This window comes from Myotis daubentonii, chromosome 19 (assembly GCF_963259705.1).
Source record: "Myotis daubentonii chromosome 19, mMyoDau2.1, whole genome shotgun sequence".
NCBI lineage: Eukaryota > Metazoa > Chordata > Mammalia > Chiroptera > Vespertilionidae > Myotis > Myotis daubentonii.
The window spans coordinates 18,943,308-18,961,612 of record NC_081858.1 but is presented as its reverse complement, the minus strand read 5'-3'; the positions used below and the strand labels follow the sequence as shown (position 1 = coordinate 18,961,612).

Below are 18,305 nucleotides of genomic sequence, written 5' to 3'. Positions count from 1 at the left end.
CCCTTCGCCTCCAGCTTCGCCCACAGCCAGCCGGCGGTCAGCAGACATGGATGGCGGAGGGAGGAAGGCGAGGGCCAGCGCTGACCCTTCGGGTCCAGGTCAGAATGTGCTGTTCCTCTGCTCACCGCCAAGACCTCCCGTCCACACTGGCCCGGGCAGAGGAACAGGAGGAAGATGGTTGGCCCCTGAGGAAGGGAAATGCCTGGGGCAGCCAGGGGCAGCCAAGGAAACGGGGGAGGGAACGATTTTTGAAATGCTGAAGGAGCCATTTCGGAGGCCAGCTAGTGGAAGTGCGTTTCGGCCTTTTCCTCGTGGCCTGAGCCAGTGAGTTTATTCCAGGCAGGAGAGGGCCTGGCCCAGCATCCCAGGGCCCCCGGGGGCTTCCAGAGGCAGTACAGGACTCGGTGCAGCAGCTGGTTTGCATCCTTCCTCCTCTTACGAAGGAATCTTGGGCAAGGCACCTGGCTACCCTGCTGGGTGTTCCTGGTTATGCATCACGGAGGAGCCGATGACCCCCCCAGGGTCCCACCAGAGCAGACACCCAGTGGGAGACATGGAGATAACCCAGAACACCATCGGGCAGAGGCACAGACGGAGGGGTGCAGCGAGTTCCTGCCGCTACAAGCCTGTCTGTGCTCTCGCAGCGTTCGGGAGGGGACCCACATACCTCCAGCGCAGGTTGGGAGTTCTTTCACCTGTGGAGTTGAATGCGGCATTCTTCCAGGTCTAACAGGGCGCCTCGGGCGGCTGTCATCCCAGGAAATACTTCCCACTGAGCAACTGGAGGATCGTGGGAAAGTCCCTGCCCATCTGAAAAGGCCCCTCTCCCTGCACTCAGCCCAGGCAGGCAGGCCCTGTGACCTCAGGCCCTGTGACCTCACACGGACTAAGGGACTAGGAATGTGAACTCTCCCCAGCCCTGGACCTGCTTTCTTCTTTCTTTCTTTTCAATTGATTTTTATTTTACTTATGTTCTTATTGATTTCAGAGAGGAAGGGAGAGAGAGATAGAAACATCAATGATGAAGATCATTGATTGGCTGCCTCCTGCACGCCCCACACTGGGAATTGATTGAGCCTGAAACCCAGACATAGGCCCTGACCAGGAATCGAACCTGCCACCTTTTAGTGTATAGGATGATGCTGCAACCAACTGAGCTACCCGGCTGGGACCGGGCCCTGCTTCTAGGTGTCCGCCTGGTCCGGGCCTGATGAGCCTATAGCACCCCCACATCCTACATCGATTGCCCTTCCCCGTCACAAGTGGCACAGAGGGCCCACGACAAAGACTCCTCATCCTTTCCTCTGGTTTCTGTAAACAAGTTTGTCACCAGGTCTCCCCACCAGTCACATGTTCCAAACACATACTTTCATTTTTCAAGCTGTTTCTGGGCATTTTTTCCTGTCCTATCAGGTATACGGACAGCACTTAGATTATGAAATTCAAAGGTGTCTGATGCCTTTGATTCTGTGGACTGTTTTCTGAAGGTACAGTTGTGTGAAGCAATCGAGAGGCACCCGGCCAGTGTGGCTCAGTGATTGAGCATCGACCTATGAACCAGGAGGTCATGGTTCCATTCCTGGTCAGGGCACATGCCCAGGTTGCAGGCTCGATCCCCAATACAGGGCGTGAAGGAGACAGCCCATCAATGATTCTCTCATCATTGATGCTTCTATCTCACTCTCCCTCTCTCTCTGAAATCAATAAAAAAAAAATTAAGAGGTCGAGAGACTTACTGGACCTGGTTCCTACCCCTCTCACACACACACAACCCCCACCCTCCCCCCGACACACACTCCACCGTGTCCTTGTAGCTCTTTGGAAAAAGCGCAGGCCGAGGATGCAAGAATGCCCTTTTTGAGTTAAAGGAGTCCACCTGCAGTTCCAGGGGAGGGGTCTGGCTCAGAGACTGTTATTCTCCTTCTCAGGGGTGTGGGCAAGGAAATGGTGACGCGTCCAAGGTGAAGGACACATGCAGTGGAGTAAGCACAGCGCCAGGGAAAAGGGAAGGGAAAGTGTGGTCAGCATCCCAGGAAAATACACACACCCTCCCGCAGGGAGCGGCTGTGGAAGAAACAGACAGTGGAATGGGTCCTTTTTTTCCTCCTCCTCCTCCTCCTCCACGGGAAACAGCTCTGGGCGAGACTTCAGGGAACAATGAGGGGAGGGGCGAGGACAGAAGGGAGCCTCGGAGCTGCCCACACAGGACGCTGGAACTGGGGAACAGGGAATGGGGGGGAAGCAGGAAGGGGTAATGGAACTCCTTGAAGCCCTAAGGGTTAGGGCTTCTTGTCATCTCTGGAGGCAGAATAGACCACAAGGTGACCAGCGTGATGTGCCAACGCTGCTCTGAGGATCGGAGCTGCTCTTTCTTCTGCATCTTTCCTGGGAAGTGGGTGGGGCATCTGAACACAAAGGTGCTATAGACAGGCCTCCCCTTGTGCTCAGCTCACTCCTGCTCTCCCCGATATGCTGCTACAGCTCCCTCTCCTCTCCTGGCCCTGGCACGGCTCAAAAGGGCGCCTCTGAGGAGAGCCAGGCTGATCCCTGGCTGCCAGCTGGGTCGCAGGAGCCTGTGCCCCCGCACAGACGCGGAGGGAAGACCAGGGCACAAACCTGTGGGCATCTTCCCTCCCTGCCGTCGAGGCCGATGCCTGTCCCGTGGAAGAGGCTTGAGCCGTCTTCCAGGCAATCCCTCCGCGTAGCAGCGGGTGCTACACATTCCCGCTCCTGCTCTGGGGATTAGCCTCGCCTTTCTCTGTGTTATCTGGTGGCTTTCCAGACTCCCTTCCTCATTGTCACCCTGAAGAATCCCAGCCCGGTGACCAGGGCCCGACCTGAGAGCAGTTACCTGCTACCTCCCCCAGCAGAAGAGGCCTGCAGACCCCCCAGAGCCCACACCACAGGGCCGCAGCTAGGGGATTGGAAGAAGTCATTTCCACCTCCTGGCTGACGGCAGGCCTCGCTCCACCCCATCAGAGCCTTCGCAGGCCCTGCTCCTGCCCCGTTCACACCCTGTGGCCCCCTTAGGGTACCCAGAGATGCCACCTGTGTAAGGCTGCAGGGTGAGCTACACCGTTTATGGGGCCCCGTACGAAATGAAAATGCAGGGCCTCTTGTTCAAAAATTAAGAATTTGCCCAGCCGGTGTGGCTCAGTGGTTGAGCATCGACCTATGAGTCAGGAGGTCAGGGTACGATTCCCCATTAGGGCACATGCCCAGGTGGCAGGCTCCATCCCCAGTGTGGGGTGTGCAGGTGGCAGCCAACCAATGATTCTCTCTCATCATTGATGTTTCTCTCTCTTCCTCCCTCCTATTCCTCTCTGAAATCAATAAAAATATTTTTTAAAAATGAACTCCCTAAGCCCTCCCTAGGTCCTTGACACTGTCCCTCTGGGTCACCCCAAGCAAAGAGAACATCTTATTTTTTAATTTTTTAAAAATATATTTTTATTGATTTCAGAGAGGAAGGAAGAGGGAGAGATGGAAACATCAATGACGGGAGAGAATCATTGATCGGCTGCCTCCTGCACGCCCCACACTGGGGATTGAGCCCACAACCTGGGCATGTGCCCGGGACCAGAATCGAACCTGGGACCTTTCAGTTCGCAGGCCGGCACTCTATCCACTAGCCAACCAGCTAGGGCCAAGGAGAACATTTTATTTATTTATTTATTTATTTTAAATATATTTTATTGATTTTTTACAGAGAGGAAGGGAGAGAGATAGAGAGTCAGAAACATCGATGAGAGAGAAACATCGACCAGCCGCCTCCTGCACATCCCCCACCGGGAATGTGCCCGCAACCCAGGTACATGCCCTTGACCGGAATCGAACCTGGGACCCTTCAGTCCGCAGGCCGACGCTCTATCCACTGAGCCAAACCGGTTTCGGCCATTTTAAATAATTAAGTAAAACTCAAAGGATTATGGATGGACTAGAGAGGTGAGAGCCTGTAAGCAAGGCAGCGCGACTCCTCCAAAGCCACAGGACTCCTCATGCCTGCATGTGTAAGCACACCCACACAAACACACGTGTAAGCATGCACACATGTGTAAGCATGCACGCATGTAAGCACATGCGCACGCACCGTTTATGTAACCACCTCCCCACCTGATGGAAAGTTCTACTTCCTCCTTTCTTTCTGAGACAAAGCAGGGCACCAGGCCCTGTTCTCGGAAGCTACAGAAACCCAGCACAAACCCAGCCCGTGCTGGCCGGAGAAGGCCCTGAGCCCTGCGGCCCCCACTCTCAGCCTGGCTCCAGGGTCAGCACTGCAGTAAGAACACAAATACTTAAAAAGAAATAAAGTATTTTACTCAAACACACAAACACACTCTGAACCCCAGCTGGGAGCTGGGAGAACAGTTCGCGTTGTAGACCTGTCTGTCGTCCAGGGTCCTCCGGGCCCGGCTTCCTGAAGAGCGTCCCCAGGAGCCACAGCGCCCAGCCCCACCCCGGGGCAGCATCGCGGCTGGGCCTGGATCAGAGGCGAGGAAGCCGATGACCGGGGACGGCCCGGCTGCCTCGGGCTGGAGGGACCGGCTGCGGTCTCAGGCCTCCGCTCCAGGCCAGCGCCGGCATCCTCCTCTCCCCACCTCCCAGCCCCACTTCGGAGACCGAGGGAGGTGAGAGGCTCTGCTGGCTGGTCCTCCATCTCCAGAGTCCTGGGGATTCAGCTCAGTCTGTGGGGGGCCTGAGGCAGGGGTGCAGGTAGCAATCCGGCGCTCAGCCTGCCGGGGTGCACGTTGGGGTGACCAGTGGATGGCCCCTGCCTCTACACCCCAGTCTGCTCTTTAATCCAGTCCCGAAAAATCGGGAGCCTCGTGTACACGCCAGGCTTGTCCCTCTGAGCGCAGCCTTCGCCCCAGCTCACCACGCCGGCCTGGAAGATCCGCCCATCCGCCTCCACGCTGGACAGGGGGCCCCCGGAATCGCCCTGAGGAGAGACAAGTCCTGAGTGTCCTGCCCACCTTCCCAGACCCACCCCGCCCGGCGCCCAGCACCCACCTGGCAGGCATCCACGCCCCCGCTCAGGTAGCCCACGCACATCATGCGCGGGGTGATCTGCTGCGGCAACAGCTTCTCGCAGGTCGTCTGGTTGATGATGCGGATCTCGCCCTTCTGCAGGATCAGCACCACGGTGCCTGGCGAGAGGGCAGGGCGGGCTGAGCTGGGGGGGCAGGCGGGCTCCTGGGGCCACGCCACATGGGGAAGGCACCCTCCAAGGTGCTCCCGCAGCAGTAACTGGACTAACAACATTCTGGACACAACCCAAGCCTGAGGCAGACAAACGGCTAAGTAACTGATGACGCATCTGCCGTCGGAGATTGTGCAGCCACGTAAGCCATTAGGTGGCAGGCCCAAAAGACCCCCTATACACCACGGAACAGCTGTGAGAATAAGGAACAGAAAGCGGCCCTGGCAGTTTGCTCAGCGGTCAGAGCACTGGCCCTTGGACCGAAGGGTCGTGGGTTCGATTCCCAGTCAAGGGCATGTACCTTGGTTGCAGGTTCCCCAGGTAGGGGCACAGGCGGAAGGCAACCAATCGATGTGTCTCTTTCACTTTGATGTTTCTCTCTCTCTCTCCCCCTCCTCCCCTCCTCCCTCCCTTCCACTCTCCCTAGAAATCAATGGGAAAAATATCCTCAGGTGAGGATTAAAAAAAAAAAAGAGGAAGAAAGCACCATAAAATGCCTTAAGCCAGGTTATTTTTCTTTCCTCTCCATAGTCTACAGGTTCCAGCAGTGTAGTATAGCAGATCAGAACCGAGTGCTTCAATACAACATTTATAAGGGCCCTCGTGGAGGCAGAAGGAGAGAGGAGCCTGGCCTCCCACCACTGGTTCCCGACGCAGGCACCGCTCCACAGGCCCCTCAGTGCTCTTAGGTTCCCTGATACCCTTTATCTTCATTTTACAGGCGAATAAACAGGCTCAGAGTTTAAGCAACTCGCCCAAGTCATGCAACCAGGATGTCCATCCAAAGCCGGCCTCCCAGCGCCCCCCCCCACACCCCCCTCACTCTGGACAGCCTGGTCCTACCAGGGGAGGGAGGCGGGGCAGGCCAGCTCACCTCCCTCGTAGGTGTGGCCCCAGCCGGTGACCCAGATGGCCTTGCCCGTGGGGAAGTCGTGCGAGGTGTCGGGCAGGCAGATGGGCCGCACGGTGTTGCTGTACTCGACCGGCCGCTCCAGCTCCAGCAGCGCGATGTCGTAGTCGAAGGTGAAGTCGTTGAAGGAAGGGTGGCTGATGATGCGCTTCAGGCCGCGCTCCTGCACCCCCGGGGCGCTGCGCTTGCTCTGGTCGTGTAGGCCCAGGAAGGCTTTCCACATGGTGTGGTCGGAGTACCTGCATGGGGAGCCAGACAGCACCCCGTGAGCCACCTGCCGCACACCTGCCGCACACTGTGAGGGGAGTGTGGCTCCTGCTTGGCCGCCGCCCTCAACTGGAAACTTCTAGGTGCCTCCTACCACCTCACTCAACCCCCATTCCCTCTTTTAATTCATTTTTGTCTGTTTACCAAAAAATACCTTATTATATCTTACTAATCTCATCTTTCACAGAAGGAATAACACAGAACTCAATCCAAATGCTTTTCTAACACAGTGGCGTCTACTCTAGGTACCAATAGAATTGAAAAAAATGCCTTGAACTGGACCTATCGGGTTTGCTGCCGGTAGCAGGATCGCAGTAGCAATTCTGGAAGTGTCTCGTGTTTACTAGAGGGCTGAACACATAAGGACAAGACACTGATGTTGGGGGCCAAATTCTGACGTGGGAAAAGGGGGCCACAAATCAGGAGGGGGCAGGGGAAGAGCCCTGTGCTGCTGACACACAGCGTAGCAGTACACACGCCTCATTTTTCCACAGACGCACCCTAAAAGCAGTACCATCCCCAATACCAGCCAGAACTTGGTTTCTAAATATCCTCCTCCATTCAAAGGAACCAAGGCTCCTTGGAGAAATGGCTGTTTCCAGGTCTGGAGCAAGGAAACAAAAAAGCCAGCCTAGACCATGTATGTAACGGAAGTGAGTGGGTTCTGAAACAGTGAGGAGCCAGCAGGGCAAGGCGTTCACGGGCCAAACTCAGGATCCGCTGAACACGCACATACACAACAGGCTTCGTTACTGCACACACTGAATAACAGAGAAGGGGGAACAGAAACCCATGAGTTCATCCTGAGTCTAAAAAATCATTCCAAAAAATTAATGAGGAGGAGGAAAGGTATGCTTTACAGAAAAACCAGCTAATAAATACAGAAGAAAGGGTGGATGATAAATCGCATTTTGCACCCACCACAGCAGTAACCAACACATGCAAGAATCATTGAGGAGCCCGGCTAGCGTGGTTCAGTGGTTGAGCATCGACCTATGAACCAGAAGGTCAACGGTTCAACTCCTGGTCAGGGCACATGCCCAGGTTGCGGGCTCAATCCCCAGTGTGGGGCGTGCAGGAGGCAGCCGATCAATGTTTCTCTCTCATCATGGATGTTTCTATCTCTCTCTCCCTCTCCCTTCCTCTCTGAAATCAATAATATACATATTTTAAAACCAATCACTGAGGAATGCTACAACCACTGGATAAAAGATTGCTGGGGAACACGATGTTCACACTGACTCAAAGGGTCATCCAAGATTACTTATTCACAGCCCCGGGGGGGAAGTACCTCTGGGTGGGGAAACCCAGGGACACCTCGTAATCCAACTTTCCTCCCAGTCGGATACCATCTGCTTCCTGAGGACACAATATCACCGAGGCAGTATTTCCCACAAAAACGTGTAACCGAACTCTAATGGAGAAACAACAATCAGAAAAATCCAAATTGAGAGACAGCCTATAAAATAACTGGGCGGGACTTTTAAAAAATGCAATGCCAACACAGACCAAAAATTAAAGGCTTGGGGAGCTGTTTCAGATTTAAAAGAGACTAAAGAGCCGAAACCGGTTTGGCTCAGTGGATAGAGCGTCGGCCTGCAGACTGAAAGGTCCCGGGTTCGATTCCGGTCAAGGGCATGTACCTGGGTTGCGGGCACATCCCCAGTGGGAGATGTGCAGGAGGCAGCTGATCGATGTTTCTCTCTCATTGATGTTTCTAACTCTCTGTCTCTCTCCCTTCCTCTCTGTAAAAAATCAATAAAATATATTTAAAAAATAAAAAAAAAATAAAAGAGACTAAAGAAAACCAATGAGGCCTGGCCGGAGTGGCTCAGTGGTTGAGCACCTATCTATGAACCAGGAGGTCACGGTTCAATTCCCAGTCAGGGCACAGAGCTGGGTTTCAGGTTCGATCCCCAGTGTGGGGCGTGCCGAAGGCAGCCAGTCAATGATTCTCTCTCATCAGTGACGTTTCTATCTCTCTCTCCCTCTCCCTTCCCCTCTGAAATCAATAAAAAAAAAAGAAAAGAAAATATAACGTGAAGTTTAAAACAAAATATGTGTGTGCGCGGGCATGCGCGAAGAGATAAAACTAAAACAAATGTGGTAAAATTCAACAATTAGTGAAACAGATAAAGGATATGAGGGAGTCCACTGTACTTTTTATTTTTTCATGATAATCGCAACTTTGTTGTAGGTTTGAATTTTTTTCCCCCAAAATAAAAAATTGGGAAAATAGGTCTTTAAAACAGAAAATGCATATGCTCTCAAACCTCTCAGGAAGTCAGGAGGCTACTCAACCCAGCCCTGCAGACTCACCCTCGGGTGCCTGTTACCCCGTCCCTTCCCAGAGCCCTGCCCAGAGCCAGGTCCGGCAGCCGTCTGCTGACTCAGCACCCACCCCACCCCCACCTTCCATTCTTGCCGCCCCTCCCTACGGAGTCTCACACCCAGACCGAAGTGCCAGCCTCCACACAGACCTTTTGGCCTCTGGTTTCACTCTAATCTGTTGCTGCCAGATAACAGCTCCCTAAGGACCTCTTTGTCATACTCGACAACCTAACCTGAGTCCCCAGACCTACCCAGTCAGCCTCACCTCACCAACTGGCATTCCACACCCCCCGCTAATTCTGCCTCACCCTTTCTAACTCCCCCCGCCCCCGTCATCCTCATAGTCAACCATGTCCTCATCCATTCATCTGCTTCTTTACTCAATAATTACTGGGCTTCTCTGATGTTCTAGGAATTGCACTAGACCGAGTCTTTGAGTTCACAGTGAACGTGGGGAGGGACCCAGGAGAACGGCCACGACACAGTGTGCGAAGTGTCCCTGGGGGGGGGGGGGGGCAGACCCTACAGGAGAGCGTGGAGTGGAGGCAGGAGGTGGGACAGGGAGCGGGTCATGGACCAGGCCTTGGAGATCTAACAGGACTTGGTCAGATGGACAGGTGGGGAGAAAGCAGCATATTCAGAGACAGAGCAAAGAGGGCCCGGCGTGGCTCAGTGGTTGAGCGTTGACCTAGGAACCAGGAGGTCACAGTTCAATTCCCGGTCAGGGCACATGCCTGGGTTGCAGGCTTGATCCCCAGTGTGGGGTGTGCAGGAGGCAGCTGATCAATGATTCTCTCTCATCATTGATGTTTCTAGCTCTGCCTCTCCCTTCCTCTCTGAAATCAATAAAATATACTTTAAAAAAAACACACGAAAACAGAGAGAGCAAAGGGAATGTGTAGGGCGCCCCCCAAATTGAACATATGGACAGTGTGAGGCCAGGACAGGCGGCTGAGGTTGAAGAGTCCTGACGGTGTGGCGTGTGGGTCACGCTGCGACATTTCTACGCCACCCTGCAAGCCACGGCTGGCATATAAGGGCTGACAGGATCAGGGTAGCTCATTGGAAAGACGGCTCTGGCACTGGGGAGTACAGACTGAACGTGCTCAGAGGAAGCGACACGATCAGGCAGGGCTGCTGCAGCCACCTGGGCCGGGGCGCCGAGGCGGAGGCCCTGTGAGTGGGAAAGGGCAGAGCAGCTACCGGGATACGGAGGAGGCCAGGGCCTGCGGATGGAAGGATATGACAGGGTGGGGGAGGAGGGGAGTCCCCTGTCCCCTCTGGCTCCATCTTCCTGGGATCCCATCACCTGCCACGGACGTCCCTCTGTCAGCCCTGTGCTGCTGCGGAGCCCTGTGCCCCAAGACTCTGCACCCCTGCCCCAGCCAGGCCCACTCACCCAGCAACCCCAACTCCAGCCGCAGCGTCTTCCCTCTAAAGACATGGTACCCAGCTGAGGACAGTCTTTATTGTCTGAGCCGACCTCGTCTTGACCTGTTTCAGGTGCACACCTACCAGTAACAGAAGCCAGCCGGGAAGTGTGGCACCGAGGTCCCGGTGACTGCCCTGGTGTGGGAGAGGACCCTGGGGGAGGTCAACAGTCGGACGGAGCTGACCGCTCGCCAAGAACTCCTCTAGGTCCACAGGTCATGTCATTTTCTCTCCCGAAAAGCCCTTCCAGGTGGGGCCGCCCATTCTCAGATGAGGACTCACGCACAAAGGGGCTAAGTAACTTGCTCGCCCAAGATCACACAGCTAACAAGTCATAGATGATCCAAACCAGCAACCTGTGCCCCCAGCCATAACATGATACCTCCTCTCAGGAAGGACTGCGAGCATCTGAGACCTAGAAACGCGTCCGTAGTGACCGCGCTCCGGGTCCCTGCACTCTCCACCCCTGCCTCTGCTCACAGCTCTCCCTCTGTCTCAGGTCTGTCTCCTGGTCCAGTGACAAACGCCCTCGCATGTCACACCCAGACCAGACGCCCCTGCCCACAGGGCATGCCTCACAGCCGTCCTCCCCAGACCTCGGGCAGAATTCTAGTCACTTCTGCCCACGGTGGAGTTGGAGTGAAGGTGACAGAATGGGAAGAGGAAGGACAGTCAGGTGCGGGAGGCCGCACTGCCCAGCGAGGCCCCAGGGACCACAGTGCCGACTCCACTCCCTCCACCCACGTGCCGTCTGGCCATGCCCACATCTGCCCCGAGCGTGGGAAACCCTGGAGCGTGGGAATGTCTGTGCCCTGTGCCCGCAGCGCCAGGAGCAAGCTGTCCCCTAGACTCCCTCCTGAAGCTGCTGGCCAGCCCGTCCTGAGACCCCAGCACAACCCTTCCTAGGGACCATCCAGGTGCTGGGATCGAGGCTGACCCGGACCTGTGGTGACAACATGCCGAGCACCTACTGTGCGCAGACGCAGAGCCCAGCACTTCATGTTTAATCCTCACCATCTAAGGCTACGAACTCCCAGTGCCACCCAGAAGCCTGAGGCCTGGGAGTGTGAATACCCGCCCGTGGCCACCTGCCTGTCGCTGCTCGGCTGGTCTGAGCAAGTCCCGGGGAGCCCGTTAAGTGCAGCGACGGCCCAGCAGGCTGTGGGTCCACACACCTGGGCCCGGGTCTCGCTCTGCCACTCGGTACCTGGGCAACCCTGAGCAAACGTGCTTACCTCCCTGAACCTACGTTTCTGTAAAATGCCACGTGAGCAGACCTGCCTGACCAGGTCGCTAGGAAAACACTTAGGTCAGTGATGGCGAACCTTTTGAGCTTGGCGTGTCAACATTTTGAAAAGCCCTAACTCAACTCTGGTGCCGTGTCACATATAGACATTTTTTGATCTGCAACCATAGTAAAACAAAGACTTATATTTTTTGATATTTATTTTAGATATTTAAATGCCATTTAACAAAGAAAAATCAACCAAAAAAATGAGTTCGCGTGTCACCTCTGACACGCGTGTCATAGGTTCGCCAACACTGACAGGTGGTGCTTGCCTGAGAGGGAGCCCCTACGAGACACCTGTTTTCATTATTGCTGTGAGTAGCCGCATCCTGGGTGTCTGCACCCTCCAGCCTGGCCCTGCCCCAGTGCCAGCCCACCTTCATGACTCAGACACAGGCCTTCCAGCCCCAGAACCCACGGGAGGGCCTCCCAGAGCCCCCCAACCCCACCCCGTGGCTCACTTGAATCCTCGGTCGTCGGCGAAGCAGTGTGCGGCGGACACCATCCAGCTGGGGGAGATGAGCGAGGCCCCGCACAGGTGGCCCTGGCCCAGCGCGTGCAGGCTCACCTGCCAGGGCCACTCGCCTTCCTCCGCATCCTTGCCTCCGACCACCCGGGACTGCCTGCTGAAGGCCCGCAGCCCGCAGTCTGCGAGGGGCGGGACCCGAAGGAAGGGCAGGGAGTTAGGGTGGGTGCCAGCTCCAGGCCCTGCCGCAGGCCCAGGGAGAGCCCGCGGGGGGGCAGTCGCCTCACAGTGGGCACAGTACTGCTGGTGCCATTGTGGCATGACAGACCCTACGAGCGAGGAACTCAGCCTCGGACCCACTGAATTCCACGGGGCCCCTTCCCTGCTCCCAAGGTCAACGCCCTTACATCCCCCCAGCCTCCCCCCCTGAACAAATGCATTCGGGCGCCTGCAGACACCTGCTGGTTTGCTTAGATTACCAGGGGTGCCATTTGCCTAGATTTCCCTGGCAAACGCTGAAGACACAGCTCAGAGGGAGCTCGGGCGGGTGACATGAAGTCAGAGAACAGCTGCTATGCTCAGATATAACTTGGACCAGGGCTTCTGGGATACACACAGGAGACTGCAAACTAAAGCCTGGGATGGGGTGCGGGCAAACACTGGTGAGGGCTGGGGAAGCTGTGCCCCCTCCCCCGGGCAGGACAGGAAAGCCGGGTCCAGAAGCAGAGGCCAGCCCAGCACCCCCGCCGGGACCAGGACAACCGAGCTGCTGGCTGCCCTGGGCCTTGCCTCCCAGACCAGAGCACGCCCCTGGGGCAGTGCCCTCATGCCAGTCAACAAGTTGGCAAGGTCATCCTTTCCTCCGGGCAGCAGCCAGGGCAGAAATGGGAGCGGGAGGCCCTGGCGGGTTCCGCCTCTGTCTGTGCCCGCACAGTGGACCCCCTGTGCCCGCGGGTGGGCCCGCTCACCGCAGTTCTTCTCATCCGAGCCGTCGCTACAGTCCTTCTTCCCGTCACACTCGGGGTTGGTCTTGCTCAAGCAGAGCCCGTTGTGGCAGCGGTAGGTGTGTTTGGTGCAGGCAACGACAGTCCCTGCATGGGGAGCAGGACATGGGGAGAGTCAGTTCCACTGGGGACCTCCTCAGCAGCCTGCCATCCAGCCATCTGCGCCCCTCACTCAGGCCCGGCCCACCCGCCACCCCACCGTCCACTGTCCTTCCAGCCCTGCCCAGGGTCCTCCACGTTCTGGAAGGTTCTCCCTCTGCGGACGCCCTTGCGTCAAGAAGGCAGTTTGTGTTTATTAAGCTCTGCACGCACTGCATGTGAGTGTGCTTGGGCGGCTTCCCGGGAGCAGGGGGAACCCCCTAAAGGTCAGAGGGCAGGGCCAGGCCTTACCGCTGCTGCACTTGGCCTCATCGGACCCGTCCCCACAGTTGTCCTTCCCATCACATCGCTGGCTCTCGGGGATGCACTTCCCGTTGCCACACTTGAAGGTCTTATCTGGACAACCTGGGAAGCAGAAAGCACTGTCAGGGGTCCAAGTCCCCCCTGAGTGGACTGCTGGGAGCCGGGTCCCCCCGGGCAGCCCCCCACGGGCACTCACTGCACTCCAGCTCGTCGCTGTTGTCCCCACAGTCGTTCACGGTGTCGCACACCCAGAAGAGGGGCTTGCAGAACTTGTTCTTGCACGTGAACTGGTAGGTGGCGTTGCATTCTGGGGGGGCGAGGGCAGCAGTCAGCTGGGGAGGCTCAGCAGGATGTGAGCCCCAGCTCACCGGTCACTCACTGCTTCCCTGGGAAGCTGCCGGGGGACCGGTCCCTGGAGAGCATCCGGGTGCCCCACTCACCGCCTTTGGAGCTGCTCCACGGGGCCAAGGCTCCGCACAGGCGAGCGCGGGAGGGCTAGATGTCTACTCGGGGATGGGCACAACCTCCCCCCACCTCCCGCCACCTCAGGCCACCGGGACCAGCTGGCAGGCGCCAGGGCACGGCAAGGGCAAGAGAGGACGTCCGGGCCCCCGGCCCCACTCACTGCAGTCGAGCTCGTCGCTGTGGTCGGCGCAGTCGGCCCAGCCATCGCAGCGCAGCTCGTTTCCAATGCAGCGCCCCGTGTTGCACATGAACTTCCCCGGGCACGCTGCGGGGAGAGGACAGGCCTGAGGTCCGGGCCTCCACCCGCCTCCACGGCCGGCTCCCCGCCTCACCTCCCCCCCCAGAGCCAACCTCGCAGCCACACTGAGGACTAACGAAAACTGGCCAGTCCAACCCTGAACGGAGGGCAGCAGGCTGCCACGGGCACCAGAGGGCAGGGGTCTCCTGGTCCACCAAGCGTGGCAAGGGGATTTCTTAGAGCCGAAACAGGAAGGCTGGTCATCCCTCCCGATGGCCCTTGGCCCAACCCAGGGAGCTCCGGGCAAAGCAGAGAGGGGCTGGCTGGGTGTTCGGTGGCCCCCAAGTGCCAGCGCCCCAGAGCGACACAGAGCAACAGCAGCTGGGCAGCTCGGGAATGTGGGTGTCCTGTCCCGCATTTCCCTAATCAAGGCACTTCCCGCATTCCCGTGTTTCTGAAACGGGAGGGTGTCTGACACCTGATGTCATCAGGCAGACGGCGAGGTTCGGGGAGACCACTGTCACTTTGTCTGCATCGGTAGCTTAGTCACTTATCCTAGGGGTTTGCTCAGCCAGTTTCACTTGGTGGAGAGCCATGCAGTCGAATTTTAAATTAAAACCTTGCACTCCTGTGTACAGTTAAAATGTCTTTCAAAAGGTTATTCTCCGATGAAGGGCTGACACAAAAAAAACCCAAAAACATTTATACGTGGAAGAACCGCTACTCACACCACAGACAGTGAGATTAAAGGCAACAGAAACTGCTAGATCCCTCAGGGACAGCTCATGCACCTGTCCAAGCCAGGAGCAGTTAGCGTGGTGTTCACGCCCAGAACTTTCCAACGTCTCAAAATTATGCTATTAACCATAAAGGTGCTAAAAGGCCACCGAGACAAGCACCGATGATCAGTGATACCGAACCACAGGGACAGGTGGTCCAAAGGCACCCAGGGTCCTCGGGCTGAGGGGCCGCACCGGGGGCCGAAGGGTGTGGTGTGTGCCCGTGTTCACAGGGGTCTTTCTTACATCCACGGCCCGGCTGGCATGGCTCAGTGGTTGAGCGTCAACCTATGAACCAGGAGGTCATGGTTCGATTCCCAGTCAGGGCACATGCCCGTGTGGCTGGCTCGATTCCCAGTAGGGGGCACGCAGGAGGCAGCCAATCAATGACGTTCTCTCTCTCTCTCTCTCTCTCTCCCTCTCCCTTCCTCTCTGAAATCAATAAAAATATCTTTTAAAAAAATAGATTTTAAAAAATTCATGCATGTAAGGTGGCCTTTATCCGCTCAGAAGGCTGCTGGAGGGACAGGCGCCCCACACTCCCTCGTGTCTTAGGATGTGGAAGGCCCGACGCTAAGAAACTGCAGCACGGAGGGCCCCTCCCCCCAGCCAGGTGCCTCCTCCCGAAGAAGCCACTCACGGTCACTGGAGTCATAGGACAGGTACTCGGCCAGGAAGCCCGTGTCGGTGTAGGACTGGTCCGAATGGAAGCGCACCGTGATCCTGCTGCTCTTGCTGGCGACCACAAACTGGGACTTCTCTCCGCAGAACCTGGGGGGGAGGCCAACTGTAGGCAGAGGACCCCCTCCCAGGACATGGGCACCCCCCCATGGGCACCAGGCCCGCTCCCCGACTCCCCGGCCAGTGGCCCCACTCACCGGCTTGCTCCCCCACTCCCCAGCCGACGCCCCCTCTCCCAGGCACTCACTTCTCCCCGTTGACCTCCACATAGTCCTTGAGGCACGTGCCCGTGGGCACATTGGGCTCCCACAGGTAGAAGACTTTGAAGGACACCTTCACGTTTCGGTTGTGGGGCACCTGCAGAAAGACACGCTGCTGGGTCTCCGCGGCTTCTTTCCCTCTTTCCCAAACCCGTGGGTGTCGGCGGTGGCCGTGGGGCTGGGAGGAGGGGGTGGGCAGGGAGCGTGGCTGCTGCTTCTCCTCTCGGGCCATGGGGGCAACATGCCACCCAGAGCAGGAGGGGTCGGGGGCCGTGTTTGGAAGGACCTCTAGACTCAGGAGCAAGAGACACGGTTATAGCACTAAAGCAGGCTGCGCCCGGCCAGTGTGGCTCAGTGGTTGAGTGTTGACCTATGAACCAGGAGGTTATGGTTCGATTCCCAGTCAAGGGCACATGCCCAGGTTGTGGCTTAATCCCTAGTGTGGGGTGTGCAGGAGGCAACCAATCAACCAATCAATGATTCTCTCTCATCATTTATGTTACTATTTCTCTCTCCCTCTCCCTTCCTCTTTCTGAAATCAATAAAAACATTTTTTTTTTTTTTAAATAAAGGGCTGGAAGGTCCTCCCACCATTATCGAGGGAGGAAAAGGGGATGGGTCTGGGATTGGGAGGGCGTGAGAAGCAGTCCTGTGGGCGGGACTCTTGTCCCAGGGCCATTCAGCAAGTGCGCTCAGCGGCACATGCCCACTCTGACCTCGTCGTCCCCACCGCACCTCTGGCTGGGAGCAGCCACCAGCCCTCTTACATGACCCAGAGCAAGCTGCCCCCGCCCCTGCCCACGGCCCCCAGACAGCCACGGAGGAGCTGGGACATGAGTCTGGGTCTGCCTGACTTCGCAGCAGGTCAGCCCTGCACGACCCTGCCACGCGCGACCCTGCCACCCGTGCGACTCACCCCTGCAGCCTCGCGGGGTGGCCAAGGAGCTCATCCCCTCTGCGCTCCTTCACGTGCCATCCGGAGCGCCCTTCGTCCCTCTGCCTCTCTCTCTCATCCATCTCCCTGACCCCTCCTTCGCCTCCCCCCACAGCTCCTACCTCGATCTGCCACGTGCAGTTGATGTTGGGAGGGTAGTGGCCCGGGTAGTAGGGGCTGCTAAATGTCCCGTGGGTGTCATGTAAGTAGCCTCCACAGCCTGAGAGGGTAGAGGAGAAAGAGCATGAGGACTGAGCACGGGCTGGGCCAGACGGAGGGGCAGGGCTGTCGGCTGCAGGCCTGGCAGCTGGGCACCGGGAGGCTCCACAGCCAGAGTTGGGAGGCAGATGGCATTGGCGGGGCTCCGGACCCAGGTGAAGGGCTAATGGCCTATGGCTTAAGCTTCCAGCCTCTGTCACCGACCTGGCCAGCCCACCACTACCTGCTGTCCCCTTCTCCCTCTGCCCACCCCTGCTCCTGGCCCTCCTGCCCCTGCCCCCACCCCTCCCCTCCTTACCGCTCATCTTGGGCATCTGGAAGAACACGGCTTCAAAGCCAGGGTGTCGCCGCTCCGTGTTGGTTATCAGCGTGACGAGCAGGACATTCTGGGAGGAGATGAAGGTCAGGTTGTAGGAGGGGGGGTAGGTGCCACACAGCCTGTGGGGGCAAAAGGGGCGGGCGTTAGTGAGGGCAAACAGAAGCCACACAGAGGGGGCCCAAGGACCCCACCCCTAACCCTGAGCCCCTTCACAACAGGCCCGCCCCACACATGACCTCAGTAAGGATTTAATGATAAGACGGTCCGTCTGAAATAGCAAAACCTCACAAACACTGACTGACTAACACTGGAGGATTCGTTAAACTACAGGTTAACTAATAGCAATAACAGGAGTCGCAACACTATGAACTACTAACGCTCAGTGCTTTTATAGCCATTAACTCAGGTAGCTTCACAGCAACTGTGCACAGTAGAGACGATCAGCCCCATTTTACAGATAAGGACACTGAGGCATGGAGAGGCGAACTAACGATTCCACAGTCAGTCAGTGTCGGGGCTGAATTCAAGCCCGGGCATCAGGCTCCGGAGCCCACACGGCCAAGGACCGTGTCCTGCGGCCTCTCAGCTACACCACATCTGTCCCACCGGAAACTGCGGATCAGAGACAGAACTACTGATTCGGAAAGACCATCACAATCAAGGGTGGGGCAAACGTAGGTTTAAAATTGTGAGTACGTGAAACGCAGCCTTTATTCTTGTACTATTCATTAATTATTGTATTATTTTCCGTACGGACAACTGTAGACCTACTTTTGCCCTATCCTGTATACTTCATTTTTATTTATTTTTTATTTCCCCTTCATTTTATTCTAAACTTCATTTTTTAAAAGCAGATAACAAAGCCAAAGGTGCTGCATAGCCCTATATTTAAAGACAATCACAGACACTCACACAGCAGAAAAGTCTGGAAGAACAGACATCACAAAATCAGCAGTTGCTGTTTCTGGAAAGTAAGATTATGAAAGATATAGGTCCCCCTTACACATGCCTGTTTTCCACTCCTGCCTCCCAGGAGATGTGTTTATTTGTAGTACAGCTAGTAAACTAGCAGGGAGAGAACCCTGCACCCCAAGGGGTGTGGACAGAGGTC

General features: G+C 56.8%; 1 protein-coding gene across 2 annotated transcripts in view; it reads right to left on the bottom strand.

The window, feature by feature from the left end:
• Window positions 1-4,295: 4,295 nt before the first annotated feature.
• Window positions 4,296-18,305, bottom strand: part of ST14 (ST14 transmembrane serine protease matriptase) — a 35,325-nt gene continuing 21,315 nt past the window's right edge. For both annotated transcript variants that reach the window (XM_059676438.1, XM_059676439.1), the window contains exons 8-19: window positions 17,174-17,313; window positions 16,779-16,876; window positions 15,710-15,819; window positions 15,422-15,552; window positions 13,925-14,029; window positions 13,496-13,606; window positions 13,288-13,401; window positions 12,862-12,984; window positions 11,889-12,075; window positions 6,075-6,349; window positions 5,011-5,147; window positions 4,296-4,939 (exon numbers count right to left, since the gene is read on the bottom strand). In XM_059676438.1, the coding sequence (XP_059532421.1) occupies window positions 4,778-4,939; window positions 5,011-5,147; window positions 6,075-6,349; window positions 11,889-12,075; window positions 12,862-12,984; window positions 13,288-13,401; window positions 13,496-13,606; window positions 13,925-14,029; window positions 15,422-15,552; window positions 15,710-15,819; window positions 16,779-16,876; window positions 17,174-17,313 (1,693 nt within the window). In that variant the 3' untranslated portion in view covers window positions 4,296-4,777. The remainder of the gene's footprint in view (window positions 4,940-5,010; window positions 5,148-6,074; window positions 6,350-11,888; window positions 12,076-12,861; window positions 12,985-13,287; window positions 13,402-13,495; window positions 13,607-13,924; window positions 14,030-15,421; window positions 15,553-15,709; window positions 15,820-16,778; window positions 16,877-17,173; window positions 17,314-18,305) is intronic.